Source organism: Eurytemora carolleeae, unplaced genomic scaffold (assembly GCF_000591075.1).
Source record: "Eurytemora carolleeae unplaced genomic scaffold, Eaff_2.0 scaffold1060, whole genome shotgun sequence".
Classification (NCBI taxonomy): Eukaryota; Metazoa; Arthropoda; class Copepoda; order Calanoida; family Temoridae; genus Eurytemora; species Eurytemora carolleeae.
This window is the reverse complement of record NW_019396964.1, coordinates 1-17,875: the sequence shown is the minus strand read 5'-3', so window position 1 is coordinate 17,875 and position 17,875 is coordinate 1. Positions and strand designations below refer to the sequence as shown.

General features: G+C 32.8%; 2 protein-coding genes across 2 annotated transcripts in view; both read right to left on the bottom strand.

Annotated features, from left to right (window-relative positions):
- Positions 1–10,236, bottom strand: part of LOC111710577 (ELKS/Rab6-interacting/CAST family member 1) — a 69,854-nt gene extending 59,618 nt beyond the window's left edge. Inside the window, exons 1-4 of the mRNA XM_023484685.1 lie at positions 10,136–10,236; positions 8,348–9,733; positions 4,413–4,490; positions 3,056–3,136 (exon numbers count right to left, since the gene is read on the bottom strand). Of these exons, the coding sequence (XP_023340453.1) occupies positions 3,056–3,136; positions 4,413–4,490; positions 8,348–9,724 (1,536 nt within the window). The 5' untranslated portion in view covers positions 9,725–9,733; positions 10,136–10,236. The remainder of the gene's footprint in view (positions 1–3,055; positions 3,137–4,412; positions 4,491–8,347; positions 9,734–10,135) is intronic.
- Positions 10,237–11,615: 1,379 nt separating this feature from the next.
- On the bottom strand, positions 11,616–12,416 carry LOC111710575 (uncharacterized). The gene has a single exon (XM_023484682.1). It carries the CDS (start codon positions 12,414–12,416, stop codon positions 11,616–11,618), a length of 801 nt encoding a protein of 266 aa, XP_023340450.1.
- Between the last annotated feature and the right edge of the window lie 5,459 nt (positions 12,417–17,875).

Below are 17,875 nucleotides of genomic sequence, written 5' to 3'. Positions count from 1 at the left end.
AATGGAATTGGATCGTTCAAAGAAATCTAATATTGTTAAGCATTGTCAAGGTTATAATGCAAGGAAAGGTATTTCAGAGGTGTACGTATTTTTTGTACTGCAGTGGGTGGTAATGTAAACACAAGACGGATGTTGAAGCCTGACATGGGGTCCATCTTTCACATAAAAAATCAATGAAATAGGAAACTATTACATGAAATTTTAAAATTATCAAAATTTAATGCTTTGAACCTCCCCGGATACTAAACAAACACTGATGCATCTATTCTTGTTTATTAATTCCGCCCAGAGAGATCTAGTTTCAATATGTACGCAGAGTCTACGCAACTGCAGTTGACTTTCCTTGCATTACAACCTTAAGCATTTAAGGTTCAGTCAGACCGTTTCAACACACTTAAAACACGATAGATTTTTACAAAACGAACAAACTATTCAAATAAACTTTTAAAATAAATATCTTTATTTCCATGATACCTAATTTTAGTAAAAATGTTGTCTTCCTCCTAGATGAATATATATACACCATGTCTGCCAAATCTAATTAACACTAATTACATTTTTCATCTATTTTCTTTTATTCAGACCTCCATTTTTATTTCTTTTTTATCTATTTTCTTTTATTCAAACCTCCATTTCTATTTCTTTTTTATCTATTTTCTTTTATTCAAACCTCCATTTTTATTTCTTTTTTATCTATTTTCTTGAATTCAAACCTCCATTTCTATTTCTTTTTTATCTATTTTCTTTTATTCAAACCTCCATTTTTATTTCTATTCTATCTATTTTCTTTTATTCAAACATCCATTTTTATTTCTTTTTTATCTATTTTCTTGAATTCAAACCTCCATTGTTTACTTTTATCAACATAACAATAAAAGCAGAAGAACTTTTTTTTGGAAAATTCATTTAAAGTCTTAAATTGGATAAAGAACTAGTTTAAATGATTATAACCTTAAAACACAAGACACATGAAAATTCAGAGGTCATAATTGTTGTATCTATAATTTGTTTATAACAAGGTTAGACAGTTACTCCCTTTCCCTGGTGGTTTAGATTAAGTATTATCTCAGTACAGCTGTATTCTGACGTCACAAGTGTCAACAGTTTTATGTGTCCGACAAAATTACTAATAATAGTGATAATAAAGTGCTTATATTACAATGAAATACGAGCAATGTTCCTTTCTTTATTTTCTGGTTTTACAAGTTTTTATTTAATCTCTGAAAATATGTCAACTAATATGAGAAAATTTCGTTTTCCTTGTTACATTTGACACTTGTGACGTCGTGTATAATTGGTTTATTTTTGTACTTGATAAACTATTAGGCCCCATCTATACTTCAAGTTTATGTATTTACATAGTGGGTAGGGATGATAATGTTCGGCGTATTTTTTCAATTCATTCATTCATCGTTCGTTAACGGACCATCCTAATTTGTTCTTTGTTCGAATTATCGTTCATTTTCCATTAATTTCATTCCTTTTCTAACTGTACCATTGTTTAATTAAATCGTTTATTGAGTGAGACCATCCATTCGGTAAAATATTTTTTTTTTCAAAAGTTCGATTAAAAAGTCGTTTGTCCAGAAAAAAAAAATCTCTAAACGATCCAATTAATTCGTCCATTGTGTGTTAATTTTTTTGAACGAAACCATCGTTCACAAACATTTTGTTCCGTTTGAAATGTTTTTGATTGTTCACGAAACCGATGCCCATCTCTAGGAGAAGGTTAAATCAAAGCAAAGTGTCAAGTTTGCATAAATTATTCTTTACCCCGCAATGCGTGCTTTTTCAATCCAACAATACTAAGATAGATAGAAAGATAGATAGATGGATAATCACATATATACATATATATTATAGGTTAGTGTCAGGTGTTGCTAGTGGAATTTAAAAAAATCAAATTTTGAAGAGAAAAAAATTGATTTAAAAAAATGGGAAATTTTCGGCCTATGGGTTCCCTTATAAATTTCTGTCAATTCGGTCCAGCAGGTTGGCGAGGTGAAGCTTACATATATATATATACAATTAAATATATTATATATATATATATACGAATGGCTTGTTTTATTATATAGATTTTAAACATCTTTGTCCTTTGCAATATGTGTACTGCAAGAAGAGTTATGATTAAAAACAAGATTTTAATGTTACATACAATTAACTTAAGGGAGTGTTCAAGAAAAATAAAAGGGGGTATAGGATTACGGCGAAAAATAAACACTTTTGATCACTACTAATCTTACTTCTATCTTTTGTGTCTCTAAGGAGAAAATTTTAAAAAAACGACTAATGCTGAAGAACGTAGCGTCCATACAAATTCAGAAAGTTGCAACATTCAACTCGGATCGTAAAAAAATTAATTTAGTTCCAAAGAAATCATTCAGATGTTACACACAATAGTCATCGGTTATTTTTCGACACATTCGTATAAAGTTAATATTTCATAATATTTTTATTTCTTTTTTTAAAATAAAAAGATTTATGGGTCCTACTGAAGGTTTTCTGTGAAAATGCAGAGCATATTTTACACTCAAAATGTTAGCCTCAGATTCAGTTTCAGTAGCTTTGTCTTCCCCCGCTGCAACTTTAATCAATTCCCCTGTTACCTCCAGTATAAACAAAGTTTGAAAGGGTTTTATAGATTTTTACAAGTGCACACATTGTTAAAGAAACTTTAACATTTCGATCGAGAGTCTGAACAATATTTTTGTAAATTCGAGATTTCGAACAATATTTTCGTAATTTTGAGATTTCGAAAAATATATTCGTAATTTCGAGATTCTGAAAAATATTTTCGTAATTTGGAGATTCTGAACTATATTTTCGTAAATTCGAGATTCTGAACAATATTCGTAAAATCGAGATTCTGAATAATGTTTTAGGATATTCGAGCTCGACTCTACGAACAAAAGTTTAGGGTATGATGTTTAGGGTATAAATTATATTTCATATTCCATAAAAAAATAATGAAACTTTATCTTAACATCTGGTTTAACAAAAATCCACCCAAGACAATAAAGTGATAATCCAGAATATAATATATTTTATTTACCTTGACAGTTTCCCTAAGGATTGCTATCTCCCTGGTAAGATGGTCATTCTCTACCTGCAGTGCCTCCAGATGAGCTTTTACCTATACAATACAAATGTACATTTTGAACTTGTAAGGACTCTGCAAAAATATTTGATTATTTACTTTCTAAATACTAAAGCTAAACAATTTATTGAACAATTTAACAGAAATATGTAAATTAATAAAATGAAACCAAAGGCCAGATCAACCATATCCCTATCAAGGAAAACAATATTCAACCATATCCCTATGAAGGAAAACAATATTCAACCATATCCCTTTGAAGGAAAACAATATTCAACCATATCCCAATGAAGGAAAACAATATTCAACCATATTCTGTCAAGGAAAACAATATTCAACCATATCCCTGTGAAGGAAAACAATATTCAACCATATCCCTGTGAAGGAAAACAATATTCAACCATATCCTATGAAGGAAAACAATATTCAACCATATCGCTATGAAGGAAAACAATATTCAACCATATCCCTATGAAGGAAAACAATATTCAAACATATCCCTATGAAGGAAAACAATATTCAACCATATCCCTGTGAAGGAAAATAATATTCAACCAAATCTCTGTGAAGGAAAACAATATTCAACCATATCCCTGTGAAGGAAAACAATATTCAACCATATCCCTATGAAAGAAAACAATATTAAATCACATCCCTGTGAAGGAAAACAATATTTAACCATATCCCTATGAAGGAAAACAATATTCAACCATATTCCTATGAAGGAAAACAATATTAAATCACATCCCTATGAATGAAAACAATATTCAACCATATCCCTGTGAAGGAAAACAATATTTAACCATATCCCTTTTAAGGAAAACAATATTCAACCATATCCCTGCAAAGGAAAACAGTATTTAAACATATCCCTTTTAAGGAAAACAATATTCAACCATATCCCTGTGAAGGAAAACAATATTCAACCATATCCCTGTGAAGGAAAACAATATTCAACCATATCCCTGTGAAGGAAAACAATATCCAACCATATCCCTGTGAAGGAAAACAATATTCAACCATATCCCTGTAAAGGAAAACAATATTCAACCATATCCCTATGAAGGAAAAAAATATTAAACCATATTCCTTTTAAGGAAAACAATATTCAACCATTAGAAAAACAATATTCAACAATATCCCTATGAAGGAAAACAATATTCAACAATATCCCTATGAAAGAAAAACAATATTCAACAATATCCCTATGAAAGAAAAACTTTCTTAAAACGTTTAAAAACAAAGATTTATAGACAACAGATAAGCACACTGTTCCTCCCCTAGATTATATTTGATATTAATATAACTTAACCTCAGGGTTGGTATGACTGGACTGAGTTTTACATTTGACAACTTCATCTTCTAGCTGGCGAACTAACATGGCTTGTTTCTAAACAAAATGTTATATTCTTATTAGTTTTTTCGTTTTTATTATTAAGAATGATATATTACCAATAGTACCATACTGCACACTATCTATCTATCCATCTATCTATCTATCAATATATATATCATGATTTGAAGTTTTATTGTATATGATATATGTTATATATATATATATATATATGTTGAAGTACGTAAAATAAAAATTACTATTGTTGTAAAATTCTCAATGATGGCGCACTGAGATATCTTCACTCTGCATTAGAGGTCCCCCGTCCATATACTTAACTGGGATTCTAGTGTTTTGTCGCATTACAATTCTTATAAAAACACACATTTGTTATGCAGATTTGTAAATATATTTTAGTCTGTTTTTGTTCCATCTCTATTTTTCCTACTTATTGACTATATATTGGTAAAGATTTTTTTAAAGAACTCAATTTTTCAGTAACGATGCTTGGGCCGTTTAGAAAAATTAATGACCAGTGAACAATGGAATTGGATCGTTCAAAGAAATCTAATATTGTTAAGCATTGTCAAGGTTATAATGCAAGGAAAGGTATTTCAGAGGTGTACGTATTTTTTGTACTGCAGTGGGTGGTAATGTAAACACAAGACGGATGTTGAAGCCTGACATGGGGTCCATCTTTCACATAAAAAATCAATGAAATAGGAAACTATTACATGAAATTTTAAAATTATCAAAATTTAATGCTTTGAACCTCCCCGGATACTAAACAAACACTGATGCATCTATTCTTGTTTATTAATTCCGCCCAGAGAGATCTAGTTTCAATATGTACGCAGAGTCTACGCAACTGCAGTTGACTTTCCTTGCATTACAACCTTAAGCATTTAAGGTTCAGTCAGACCGTTTCAACACACTTAAAACACGATAGATTTTTACAAAACGAACAAACTATTCAAATAAACTTTTAAAATAAATATCTTTATTTCCATGATACCTAATTTTAGTAAAAATGTTGTCTTCCTCCTAGATGAATATATATACACCATGTCTGCCAAATCTAATTAACACTAATTACATTTTTCATCTATTTTCTTTTATTCAGACCTCCATTTTTATTTCTTTTTTATCTATTTTCTTTTATTCAAACCTCCATTTCTATTTCTTTTTTATCTATTTTCTTTTATTCAAACCTCCATTTTTATTTCTTTTTTATCTATTTTCTTGAATTCAAACCTCCATTTCTATTTCTTTTTTATCTATTTTCTTTTATTCAAACCTCCATTTTTATTTCTATTCTATCTATTTTCTTTTATTCAAACATCCATTTTTATTTCTTTTTTATCTATTTTCTTGAATTCAAACCTCCATTGTTTACTTTTATCAACATAACAATAAAAGCAGAAGAACTTTTTTTTGGAAAATTCATTTAAAGTCTTAAATTGGATAAAGAACTAGTTTAAATGATTATAACCTTAAAACACAAGACACATGAAAATTCAGAGGTCATAATTGTTGTATCTATAATTTGTTTATAACAAGGTTAGACAGTTACTCCCTTTCCCTGGTGGTTTAGATTAAGTATTATCTCAGTACAGCTGTATTCTGACGTCACAAGTGTCAACAGTTTTATGTGTCCGACAAAATTACTAATAATAGTGATAATAAAGTGCTTATATTACAATGAAATACGAGCAATGTTCCTTTCTTTATTTTCTGGTTTTACAAGTTTTTATTTAATCTCTGAAAATATGTCAACTAATATGAGAAAATTTCGTTTTCCTTGTTACATTTGACACTTGTGACGTCGTGTATAATTGGTTTATTTTTGTACTTGATAAACTATTAGGCCCCATCTATACTTCAAGTTTATGTATTTACATAGTGGGTAGGGATGATAATGTTCGGCGTATTTTTTCAATTCATTCATTCATCGTTCGTTAACGGACCATCCTAATTTGTTCTTTGTTCGAATTATCGTTCATTTTCCATTAATTTCATTCCTTTTCTAACTGTACCATTGTTTAATTAAATCGTTTATTGAGTGAGACCATCCATTCGGTAAAATATTTTTTTTTTCAAAAGTTCGATTAAAAAGTCGTTTGTCCAGAAAAAAAAAATCTCTAAACGATCCAATTAATTCGTCCATTGTGTGTTAATTTTTTTGAACGAAACCATCGTTCACAAACATTTTGTTCCGTTTGAAATGTTTTTGATTGTTCACGAAACCGATGCCCATCTCTAGGAGAAGGTTAAATCAAAGCAAAGTGTCAAGTTTGCATAAATTATTCTTTACCCCGCAATGCGTGCTTTTTCAATCCAACAATACTAAGATAGATAGAAAGATAGATAGATGGATAATCACATATATACATATATATTATAGGTTAGTGTCAGGTGTTGCTAGTGGAATTTAAAAAAATCAAATTTTGAAGAGAAAAAAATTGATTTAAAAAAATGGGAAATTTTCGGCCTATGGGTTCCCTTATAAATTTCTGTCAATTCGGTCCAGCAGGTTGGCGAGGTGAAGCTTACATATATATATATACAATTAAATATATAAATATATAAGCAAAGAGATTTATTATATAGATATATAGATAGATAGATAGATATATTTATAGGTAGATAGGTAGATAGATAGACACAGTCAAAGAGATTGGGTAAATGATTATAGAATCAAACTGTTTTAAAAAGAATGCAATTTTCTTTTCTGGAATTTATATTAAAAACTGTGCAATAATTCATTCTTTGATTTTCATAACAAAATACTACTACTGGGGCTGGGCGAATGGGAATGTTCGAATTTTTTTTCATTGATTCTTATTTGGTTAGGATAGTTTTTGTTCCTAAACAGTTAGATAGTTTTCTATCCGTTCCTTACGTTTAGATAGTTTTTCAGTCATTTCTATACAGTTAGATAGTTTTCCTTTAGCTCCTAAACACTTAGATAGTGTCTCTACCCATTCCTTAATGGTAAGATAATTAGATAGTTTTCCATTTGTTCCTAAACGGTAGCGGTCAGATAGTATTTAATTTTTTCCTAAATGGTAACGGTTACATAATTTTCCAGTCTTTCCTAAACAGTAATGGTTAGATAGTTATTCTTTCCGTTCCTAAACAGTTAAATAGTTTTCCATTTGTTCCTAAACGGTACTGGTTAGATAGTATTTTATTTGTTCCTGACGGTAACGGTTAGACAGTTATTCTTTATGCTCCCAAACAGTTCGATAGTCTTCTATTAGTTCCAAAACGGTTAGGCACTTTTTTACAGATACTTTCTATCTAATGCAGTTCAGTTAATATTTTCCCGCTAGATAAATTAGGCTGTTATTTGGTAATGATTTAATATTTTTCATTAGGAATTTCATAAAAAATTAGACCTGGTTTTTGTTCAAAGAAACTGAGTTCTTGTCAAAATCTCTTATATTGTAATCTGTGAATCTTTTCAAGTTGTAGTTTAAACTTTTTCATCTATTTCATCTAACAGAACTAATAGTTTGAAATATCAAGGTATATGAAATATTGTTGCAAAGATATAGAGATTTAAAATAATGATTCATGACAAGAACTCAACATTGTGTTTGGAAATAAAATATGTTTTTAGTTTTCATTTCCCAATATAAACAAATAAATCTCTGCTAGTGTCAATCTATCTATCTATCCAACTTCTATTTATTATTCCTGGATATTAATCTTTTCTCGAGAATGCCTAATGCTTTCTATATAAGCTAATATAAGCCTATTTGGTTGGAAAGTAAAAGAAAGTCTTGAACTATGTTTATATGTCCACTTTTTGTTTAATATAGAAAACTAACCTAATCTAATATTAATAATGATAACCTTCATTCCGTCAATATTTATTTACTTGCCGATTTGATATATTGATATTTTACCTGATTTTCTGAGTTTAGAAGCTTCAATTGATCATTCATAAGGGCATACTTTGCCGATTCTTCTTTACGGAGCGCACGTTCCTTCTTCAGCTCTGGACTCCAAAATGTTTTGATGCTGTGCATAGAGGATCCGAGCTTTTGATTGGTAAGTTCTAACTCCTTTTTCAGGTTTGCCAGGTCTCGCTGAAGATCAGAGTTAGTGCTCTGAAGGTCAGTTATGTAGGAATCCCTCTGGATTGCAGCGGGGTTTGGTGAGAGACGGGTTGATCTATGTGGACCCATATCACCTCGTCCGGTATACATTCCATCATCAGGGTCTAACATTGGATCTCGACCTCGGTCTAAGGAACGCTCTCTTCGTCCATATCCTCCCCCTACACCGGGTACCCCTCCTACACCTCCTCCGCCATATGGCTGGCCATAGTCCATGCCTCTGTCTAAAGATCTTTCTCTAGGTCTGTCTATTGGCATGAAGGAATCCCTATCTCCCCCATATCCATCTCTGTCTCTGTCAAGGGAATGATATCCTGGACCTCCAGGTGTTGTTCTAGTTGGAAATCCTCTTGAGGCACTTCTTGAGCGTGCATGAGGACCCCCAGCCCTATCCATTGGACCTACAGTTCTATCCATGGATCGATCCATAGGTCTATCCATTCTGTCCATGCGATCCATACGATCCATTCTATCCATACCTCGATCCATTTTGTCTAGTTCTGTTTCTCCAACAGGAGGTCGTTCACTGAACCCTACTGAGGATTCTGGGTATCCTGAGGGAGAGTTATTGTAGGATCTTGATCCTGTTGGTCGTCCTGTGTTTCTACGCCCACTTGCTGGGCTACCCCTTGTAGATCCTGGTTGGGATCTTGTGTACCCTCCTTCCTGAGCGTACCCCTGTCCTCTTACTGTAGGATCTCTTTCAGGTCCTAGTTGGTCCCTTCTTGATTGTCTACCCCTGCCGTATCCTTGGTCCTGTGTTCCAGGGGCAGTAGTACCCCTACCAACTCCTTGTTCCCCTACTCCACCTCTGGTGTATGCAGAGTCAACTCCTGGGTTACCCCTGGAGTATCCAGAGTCAAGTCCTGGGTTTCCCCTAGGGTATCCTTGGTCTGACCCAGTTGCAGCAGATCTGCCGTATCCCTGCTCAGAGGTCCTTGATGACCCTTGATATCCTGTTTCTGGTCCTAAGGCACCCCTTAGACCGTTTTGTTGTCCTGGACCAGTGCGTGTGGAAGTGTACTGATCAGGTTGACCGTTGCGTGTAGCGTACTGGTCTTGTTGGTTTGTACGAGTACTGTACTGGTCTTGCTGGCCAGTATGGGGAGCGTACTGATCTGGTTTAGAGGGTTGGGGGTGACCCAGCCCGGCCGTAGTAGCCATCCCTCACTCCTTCAGACAAAACAATTACAATCCATCTCAAAAGGGTATTTATAGAGAACAAAAACCTTAAACTAATGGCTAAAAAAACTGCTTAGGAAATTAAGAAATTGACATCATAAAGGAATTGCGTTTTTTTCCACAAATATTTTAGTCCCTATATCTTTATAAGCTGATGGTTTAATCATTATTTAAAAACTAGTTAATCAAACAGAATTGATTGTTGAACAATAACATAGCACAGATAAAAGGGATTAAAAGTCAGAGTTTGTAGCAAAGACTTTATTCCTTTATACTCTTGGGACTAAAACATGAACATGGCCAATAAAATTCCCCCCTTTAGGATTTTCAGACTTTTTTTTAGACTCCATTTCATTTTGTATTAAAGTGACATGAATTATTTATGTTTCGTTCCTTGCTCTACCCGTCTCACAAGCCGCATCGCCCAAGCACAAATACTCTCTCTATTTTAAATTTCAGAATGAAAAAAAAAGTTATTGAGGTACAGCTGCACCCCGGCCTCTTAGATACATAGAATATTATGTTCTTAACCTTGAAAGCGTTTTTGAGTGGGGAAAATTTTGTAAAATAAAACTAAAGAAACTACACCCTAAATTGAAACAAAACATCTGCAATTGTTAAGCTATTGAGAAGGACCAACCAACATGTTTTGAATATGTTATACATGGGCAGTCGTAGTACATTTGAATTTCCGAGCCGGGTCAACCTTTCCAGTCCCAGTTTGTACTGTATCGCCTGGACATTGGGTAAATAAAGCAGTTACTCAATAGAACTAGCCGGTGCAACAAGGTTGACGCAGTCAGACTTTAGGTTGAATTTACTTTTACTATGTAACCCGAGAAAGTGATTGAGTCTTTGGTGCACAAACGGAGAGGAATTGAATATTAGCCGCAAACTTGAATTTTATAATTCCAATACCTTTGCATCCTTATGGAGTAAACCTTTGATATTTCAAACTTAGAATAGTTGATCTAACAGAATCCATAGTTTGAAATATCTAAGGTATATGATATTGGTTTGCAAAGAACTAGGGACTAGAAAATCAGAGATTGTGGCAAAGACTCAATTCCTTTCTTGGTCCCTATATCTTTGCAACCTGGTTGTATTAACCTTTGATATTTCAAACTTAGATTCGTTGATCCAACAGAGTTCATAGTCTCAAATTTGGTAGAAAGATATAGGAATTAGAAAATCCGAGTTTGTGGCAAAGACTTAATTTCTTTGTTTTCCTCAAACTTGTGCGTAAACCCAAAAGGAGCTACGAGGTCACAAAGTCCTCCAAGAAATATCCCAGATATTTATCTTTACCTTTCCTGTCTAGTTCAGTGCAGTAGTTCGAGGTCTAAATTTTTTAACTATCAGCTTTCTCTCCTCACATATTTTTACCCTCACAATAACAACATAACCAAAATAACCACATTGCAACCTGATCGTTTAAAGCTTTGATATCAACCTTTGCTAGGATTGTGGCAAGTGACAGATTCTATCCCAAATCCCAAATCTTAAGTCTAAAATAAAAACTCTTGAAATAAAAATAAAAATAAAAATTCCCTGAACATGAAATAAAAAATAAATAAAAATATAAATTTTTACAACAAAAGGTTGAGGTTGATAGTTTTAGATTATATTTGGTTGTAAGGTACTTTTAACGAAAGTGAAGTGATTTTAACCTTTCTTCAAATCGATTTTGTTTCAAACATTATTTTAAAAGAATTTAAGTTCCGTGAATTCATTTTTTTAAAACAATTTTTATGATAAACTTATCGTTTTCCTTAATTCAGTGTCTATTTTATGTTAAAGAAAGATACAGTTAACCCATCATTCCTAAACCTCGAAATAATAACAACTGCAGGCCCACAACCATACATGGCTTTCATTCACTGCTAAATATCAATCCCCCTTTTCTCCTTCCCCNATCATTAAACACACTAGCACAGCTGACCACATTCAGACACACCATACACACATCATTGAACACACTAGCACAGCTGACCACATTCAGACACACCATACACACATCATTGAACACACTAGCACAGCTGACCACATTCAGACACACCATACACACATCATTGAACACACTAGCACAGCTGACCACATTCAGACACACCATACACACATCATTGAACACACTAGCACAGCTGACCACATTCAGACACACCATACACACATCATTGAACACACTAGCACAGCTGACCACATTCAGACACACCATACACACATCATTGAACACACTAGCACAGCTGACCACATTCAGACACACCATACACACATCATTGAACACACTAGCACAGCTGACCACATTCAGACACACCATACACACATCATTGAACACACTAGCACAGCTGACCACATTCAGACACACCATACACACATCATTGAACACACTAGCACAGCTGACCACATTCAGACACACCATACACACATCATTGAACACACTAGCACAGCTGACCACATTCAGACACACCATACACACATCATTGAACACACTAGCACAGCTGACCACATTCAGACACACCATACACACATCATTGAACACACTAGCACAGCTGACCACATTCAAACACACCATACACACATCATTGCACACACTAACACAGCTGACCACATTCAAACACACCATACACACATCATTAAACACACTAGCACAGCTGACCACATTCAAACACACCATACACACATCATTGAACACACTTACTTTAAGGGATTATAAAAGGAGGATATAGGTTGAATTGAATTCGATATTAATCGTTACATATTGTTCAACACGTTTAACTCAAGCTGGATATTCACACATTTATCATTGCAAACACCCCTTAACAAACCTTACCACACCATATACATACATACCACACACCTTACCACACCATATACATATATACCACACACCTTACCACACCATATACGTTCATACCACACACCTTAGCACACCATATACATTCATACCGCACACCATAGGACAACATATACATTCATACCGCACACCATAGCACACCATATACATTCATACCACACACCATAGCACAACATATACATTCATACCACACACATTACTGCACCATATACATTCATACCACACACCTTACTGCACCATATACATTCATACCACACACCTTACTGCACCAATTACATTCATACCACAAACCTTATTGCACCATATACATTCATACCACACCCCATACTGCAACATATACCACTAAATTAAAGAAAAGTCATTTTTCAAAATCATTTCACAGTATTTTTTTTATTTAAAATTGAAGAAATGAATTTAAACATTGACAGTAAAAATTATTTGTTTGTTTGATCTCCTCCCTTAAAAAAGTTTGAAAAATTTAATTTTAAAAAATTCTGAGATGTCGCCTTTTTAACTTATTATGTAAACTCCATCTACTTTTAAACCTTAAAGGATTAGTAATTATAATTGATTATGGCATTACTTTTTCGCTCCAAGGATATATATATTATATATAGCGTTTCCTTAAAAGTTCTAGACTTAAAAAAGTTATAGACGACTTAACATAGATTTAAAATAATTTTTTTTATCTAAGAGTGATGCGAATCAAATGATAAACTCTTCCAAGCCGTCCTATCCGCAGCGCTCGACCCCCCCCCCATTGCATCCTGCGGCGTCTCAGAGAGCTTAACCTACATTTGGGAAGCTGCCACTTGGAAAATTGTTACTTAACACCATGGTGTATTTAAAATAAGTGAGTGATCCCTTTGAGAACTCGACACTGCACTAACAAGACAGAAGAAGAAAAAGGTCAAATTTTTGCGACATTACTGGTAAGACTTTGCGACCCCTTATATCACACAAGCATGGGAAGTTTACATTAAAATGTTTAACATCTTTGTACAATAAAAGGACTTCTGATTGTAGACATAAACGATGCCAATACTACGTGAAATTTACTTAAGTTTAGCGTGAAGAAGCGCCCACAATTTCATAGATTCGTGCTATTCAGGAATCAAATTGAACATGAGATTAAGTCTAAAATTCAACGAAATTGTTCTCAATTAATTTTTAAACTTTCTTATTTTTCGAATTGATCATTTTTTCTTTGTGTAGTAATAAGAAGCTTCAATTAAAATTTTAAAAATATATTAATTAAAATTTATAAAATTTCAATTGGTTGTCTTAATAAAATTCCTCCATCAAANGAGGGGAATTTACTAGAAAAAAGTGTAAAACGGCCATTTTGTTGTACTGTTTCCATACTGCAGGTGTACTTCACATATTTATGCTATATAACCTTTTGGGCCCTGGAATATCATTTTATAGAAAATCTAAAATTAATGTTAGAAGAAAACCAAATTATGAAATAGGCTGGTTTCACTTAGACTCTTTCACTTTACAAACGATGATTTTCCGTTATAACTATAAATCAAATCATATTTTTTATTCACCAAATTCATTATAAAGCTTATTTAACAGCTTTAAAAAATTCGAAATTGAAATGAACAGTCTAGGGAACATACTGTATTAATGTACTCTACTGCATATAATTTGTGAACATTTACATGATTTGTACACTTTGAACTCACTTTCAGGCTGAAAAAATTCATACCGAGAGATTCTCTAAATTCCCATGTAATATATATTCTATTCTCTATGGCTTTACCTCTTCGTTTCCTTACTCTATGCTAATAATGATTTACTGTAGGTTAGACCTGCAGAATCTCCTTATATAATAAACATATTTGCAGTACGCTCTCGGTATAGTTCTCGGCCTATACAATTAACCACGTTGTTTATAACATTCCAGAATTGTACCTTAAAATGTGATTAGCTAGGATATTAAGAATTTTGTACAAGATTCAAATTTGTTTTATGAAATAAATAGCTGATATTTCTACCCTTTTATGCTACTAGGCCTATAATGAATTTTAGCATTTCAATTTTGCTGTGAAAGTGGCATTTTTATTCACTCTCAAAGGAATTGCAGTTTTTGCCACAAACTCAAATTTTTAAATCCCTTTATCTAACATTTGATATTTCAAACTTTGTATCTAACAGAATTTTAAATGAAATATACAAACAGATCCGATTTTGTGACAAATGTGATAGAATTTGTATCTTTTATGCGTGTTGTTTAATTTCAAATTCATGTTCTTAATAAGTATATTTTATGTTATATATTATTCAGTAAAGAGCAATCACAATTGTAGATCGTATTTTAATAATGTTGTATTGAAGTGATATATCAGTAGATTATATATAATTATTGGACAGGGTTGAAGGTCTTTTTATCATTTTTTAATGTTTACACCTAAACTAAAATATTAATATCAATTATTCTTTTAGAAAATAGTGAAGCAGACCCAGTTTAGAGGATAGTAAAGTTGACCCAGTTTAGAGGATAGAATAGCAGACCCAGTTTAGAGGATAGTAAAGCAGACCCAGTTTAGAGAATAGTATAGCAGACCCAGTTTAGAGGATAGTAATGCAGACCCAATTTAGAGGAAAGTTAAGTAGACCCAGTTTAGAGGATTGTGAAGCAGACCCAGTTTAGAGGATAGTAAAGTTGACCCAGTTTAGAGGATAGAATAGCAGACCCAGTTTAGAGGAAAATGAAGTAGACCCAGTTTAGAGGATAGTGAAGCAGCCCCAGTTTAGAAGATTGTGAAGCAGACCCAGTTTAGAGGATAGAATAGCAGACCCAGTTTAGAGGATATTGTAGTAGAACCAGTTTAGAGTATAGTGTCTCAGACCCAGATTAGAGTATAGTATAGCAGACCCAGTTTAGAGGATAGTGTACCAGACCCAGTTTAGAGGATAGTGTAGTAGACCCAGTTTAGAGAATAGTGTAGAAGACCCAGTTTAGAGGATAGTGTAGTAGACCTAGTTTAGAGGATAGTGTAGCAGACCCAGTTTAGAGGATAGTATAGCAGACCCAGTTTAGAGGATAATATAGAAGACCCAGTTTAGAGGATATTGTAGTAGACCCAGTTTAGAGTATAGTGTAGCAGACCCAGTTTAGATGATATTGTAGTAGACCCAGTTTAGAGGATATTGTAACAGACCCAGGTTAGAGGATAGTGTAGCAGACCCAATTCAAAATAAATGTACCTTTTTTTCGTTTTTTAAGATAAAAAAATGTTTAATTCAACATGAGAGAATAAAAAAATATTTATGAAGAAAACTTATATAAAACTTTCTATCCATATTTCAGCAATATTTCTTAGGTTTATCGGAATTTTGTATAATCACAATTCTACACTGTACTCTACCATCTATAACATATATGTAATTACCAATAATGATATAAACCATGTAGCATAATATATTAACCCTATCCTAGTGGGAGAGGGGAGGATGGGAAGGGTGTCTCTGAAAAAGAATTCCCAGATGTGCGACACACTCAACACCATACTATTTGAAAATATTTTGACCATTCAGAAATGGCCTAAATAATTTTTTATCAACAATTTTAGAGGCAAATGGATATGGGCCAAAAAATCCATTAAAAACCCGTTTCCGGGGCAATTTTCTCCTGAACTCCTCTTTACCAAATGTTCAATTTTTAAGAAAATGTTCATAAATTTTCATAAAAAGATGCTCTTTGATGTTAAGATTGCACAGGAAAAAAACAAATGTTGGATATCTTTTAAGACAGCTGAGCTTTGGACATTTTTGTTAACAAGTTAAGCAGCGCGTAAAATCCTGGTTTTTGAGTGACATTGCTGTCAGGCCCATTGAAGTTATAAAGGTTAATAACTCTATGTTCTTTAAAGATATTGGAGTTTTGATTTTTGCTATGTTATAGAGACATCAAAATGCATCTTTTTATAAAAACCATTTTCTTTAAGTTGCATCATTTGGCCAAGCAAGAGAAGTTAAGGAGAAAATTGCAAAGGAAATGGGTTTTTGATGGATTTTTTGCTCAATAACTTACACATCAATTACTTTCAATCTAAACTTGTAAATAAAACATTTTTTTAGGCCATTTATAAACTGTCAAAATTTTTTCAAATATTACTTTAACCACTCCCAGATGGAGCCGATAAAAGGTGTAAAAAAGACGCAATTTTCAAAATATTTGACCATCAAAAAATCGAATTCGAAAAAAAGTCTCAAATATCTTCATAACCAATGATTTCCAAAATGGTATCACTCTTTAAAATCCCTTGACCATTGACAGAGTTAACCCAATTTAGCTGAGCATGGTTAAAAAACGTTAAAAAAGGCCAAAAATGGCGAGAAAAGCAGTAAAATGCCTGGGCCATTTGGGAAAATTATTTAAAAATGCTAAAATTTTGTATTTGAGCTACTTTTACCCTAATGTTTACTAAGGATGGGGGGGGGGGGGCAAAAATGGAACTGATTAATTGCTTCAAACATATTTTCCCTATCCCCGTCGGAGGGGTGGGGGCGACTTGTCTCAAAATGTTTTTTTTTATTTTTTAACCTGATGCCGTAAACCTTTGACACACATTAACTGAAACTAACAATTTGTGAAAAAAAAACTATGAATACAAAAGTTTGGTGGGATAGAATTTGTAAGCAATAGCTTTAAAAGCTGGATGTATATCCATTTTAAACAACAAAAAAAGGCAAATTGGGGTTTTAGTGCTTTGTATGAATATTACTAGAATAAATAATCATTATCACAATTCCTTTCTGTACTTTACAATCTACATTATTATATACAGTTAAACCCTAAATAAGCCAGGCATCAAAGGAATTCATCAAATGTCGTATTCTTCACTTTCAATTAAAGGAATGTTGCAGATAATTAGTTTTTAATTAAATGATCATATGGAGCTCTTTAAAACTGTTCCCGCATATTCATGGCTTTTTATTTATTTTCGTAAATACTGAGATTTAACTGTATAATTAATGACAATGACCACAGTAAATTAATATTTATGACAAAAAAATAATAACTTGGTTTAAACTAAAATTTTGGTTTTTTAAACATTCGGATTAGTGCTGCCTGAGAGGATTAACAAAACATAAATTAGAGCCTCATAAAGTCTATTCAGGTCCTGCATTTTTAGAAAACTAGGCTTTTAGGTTGTTTTTCTGTTTGTAATTTTAGCTTAAAGGGAGTGTTCGCGAAAAATGAAAGGGGGTATAGGCTTAATGCGATAAAAAAGCGCTTTTGATCGCTACTAATCTTACTTCTATCT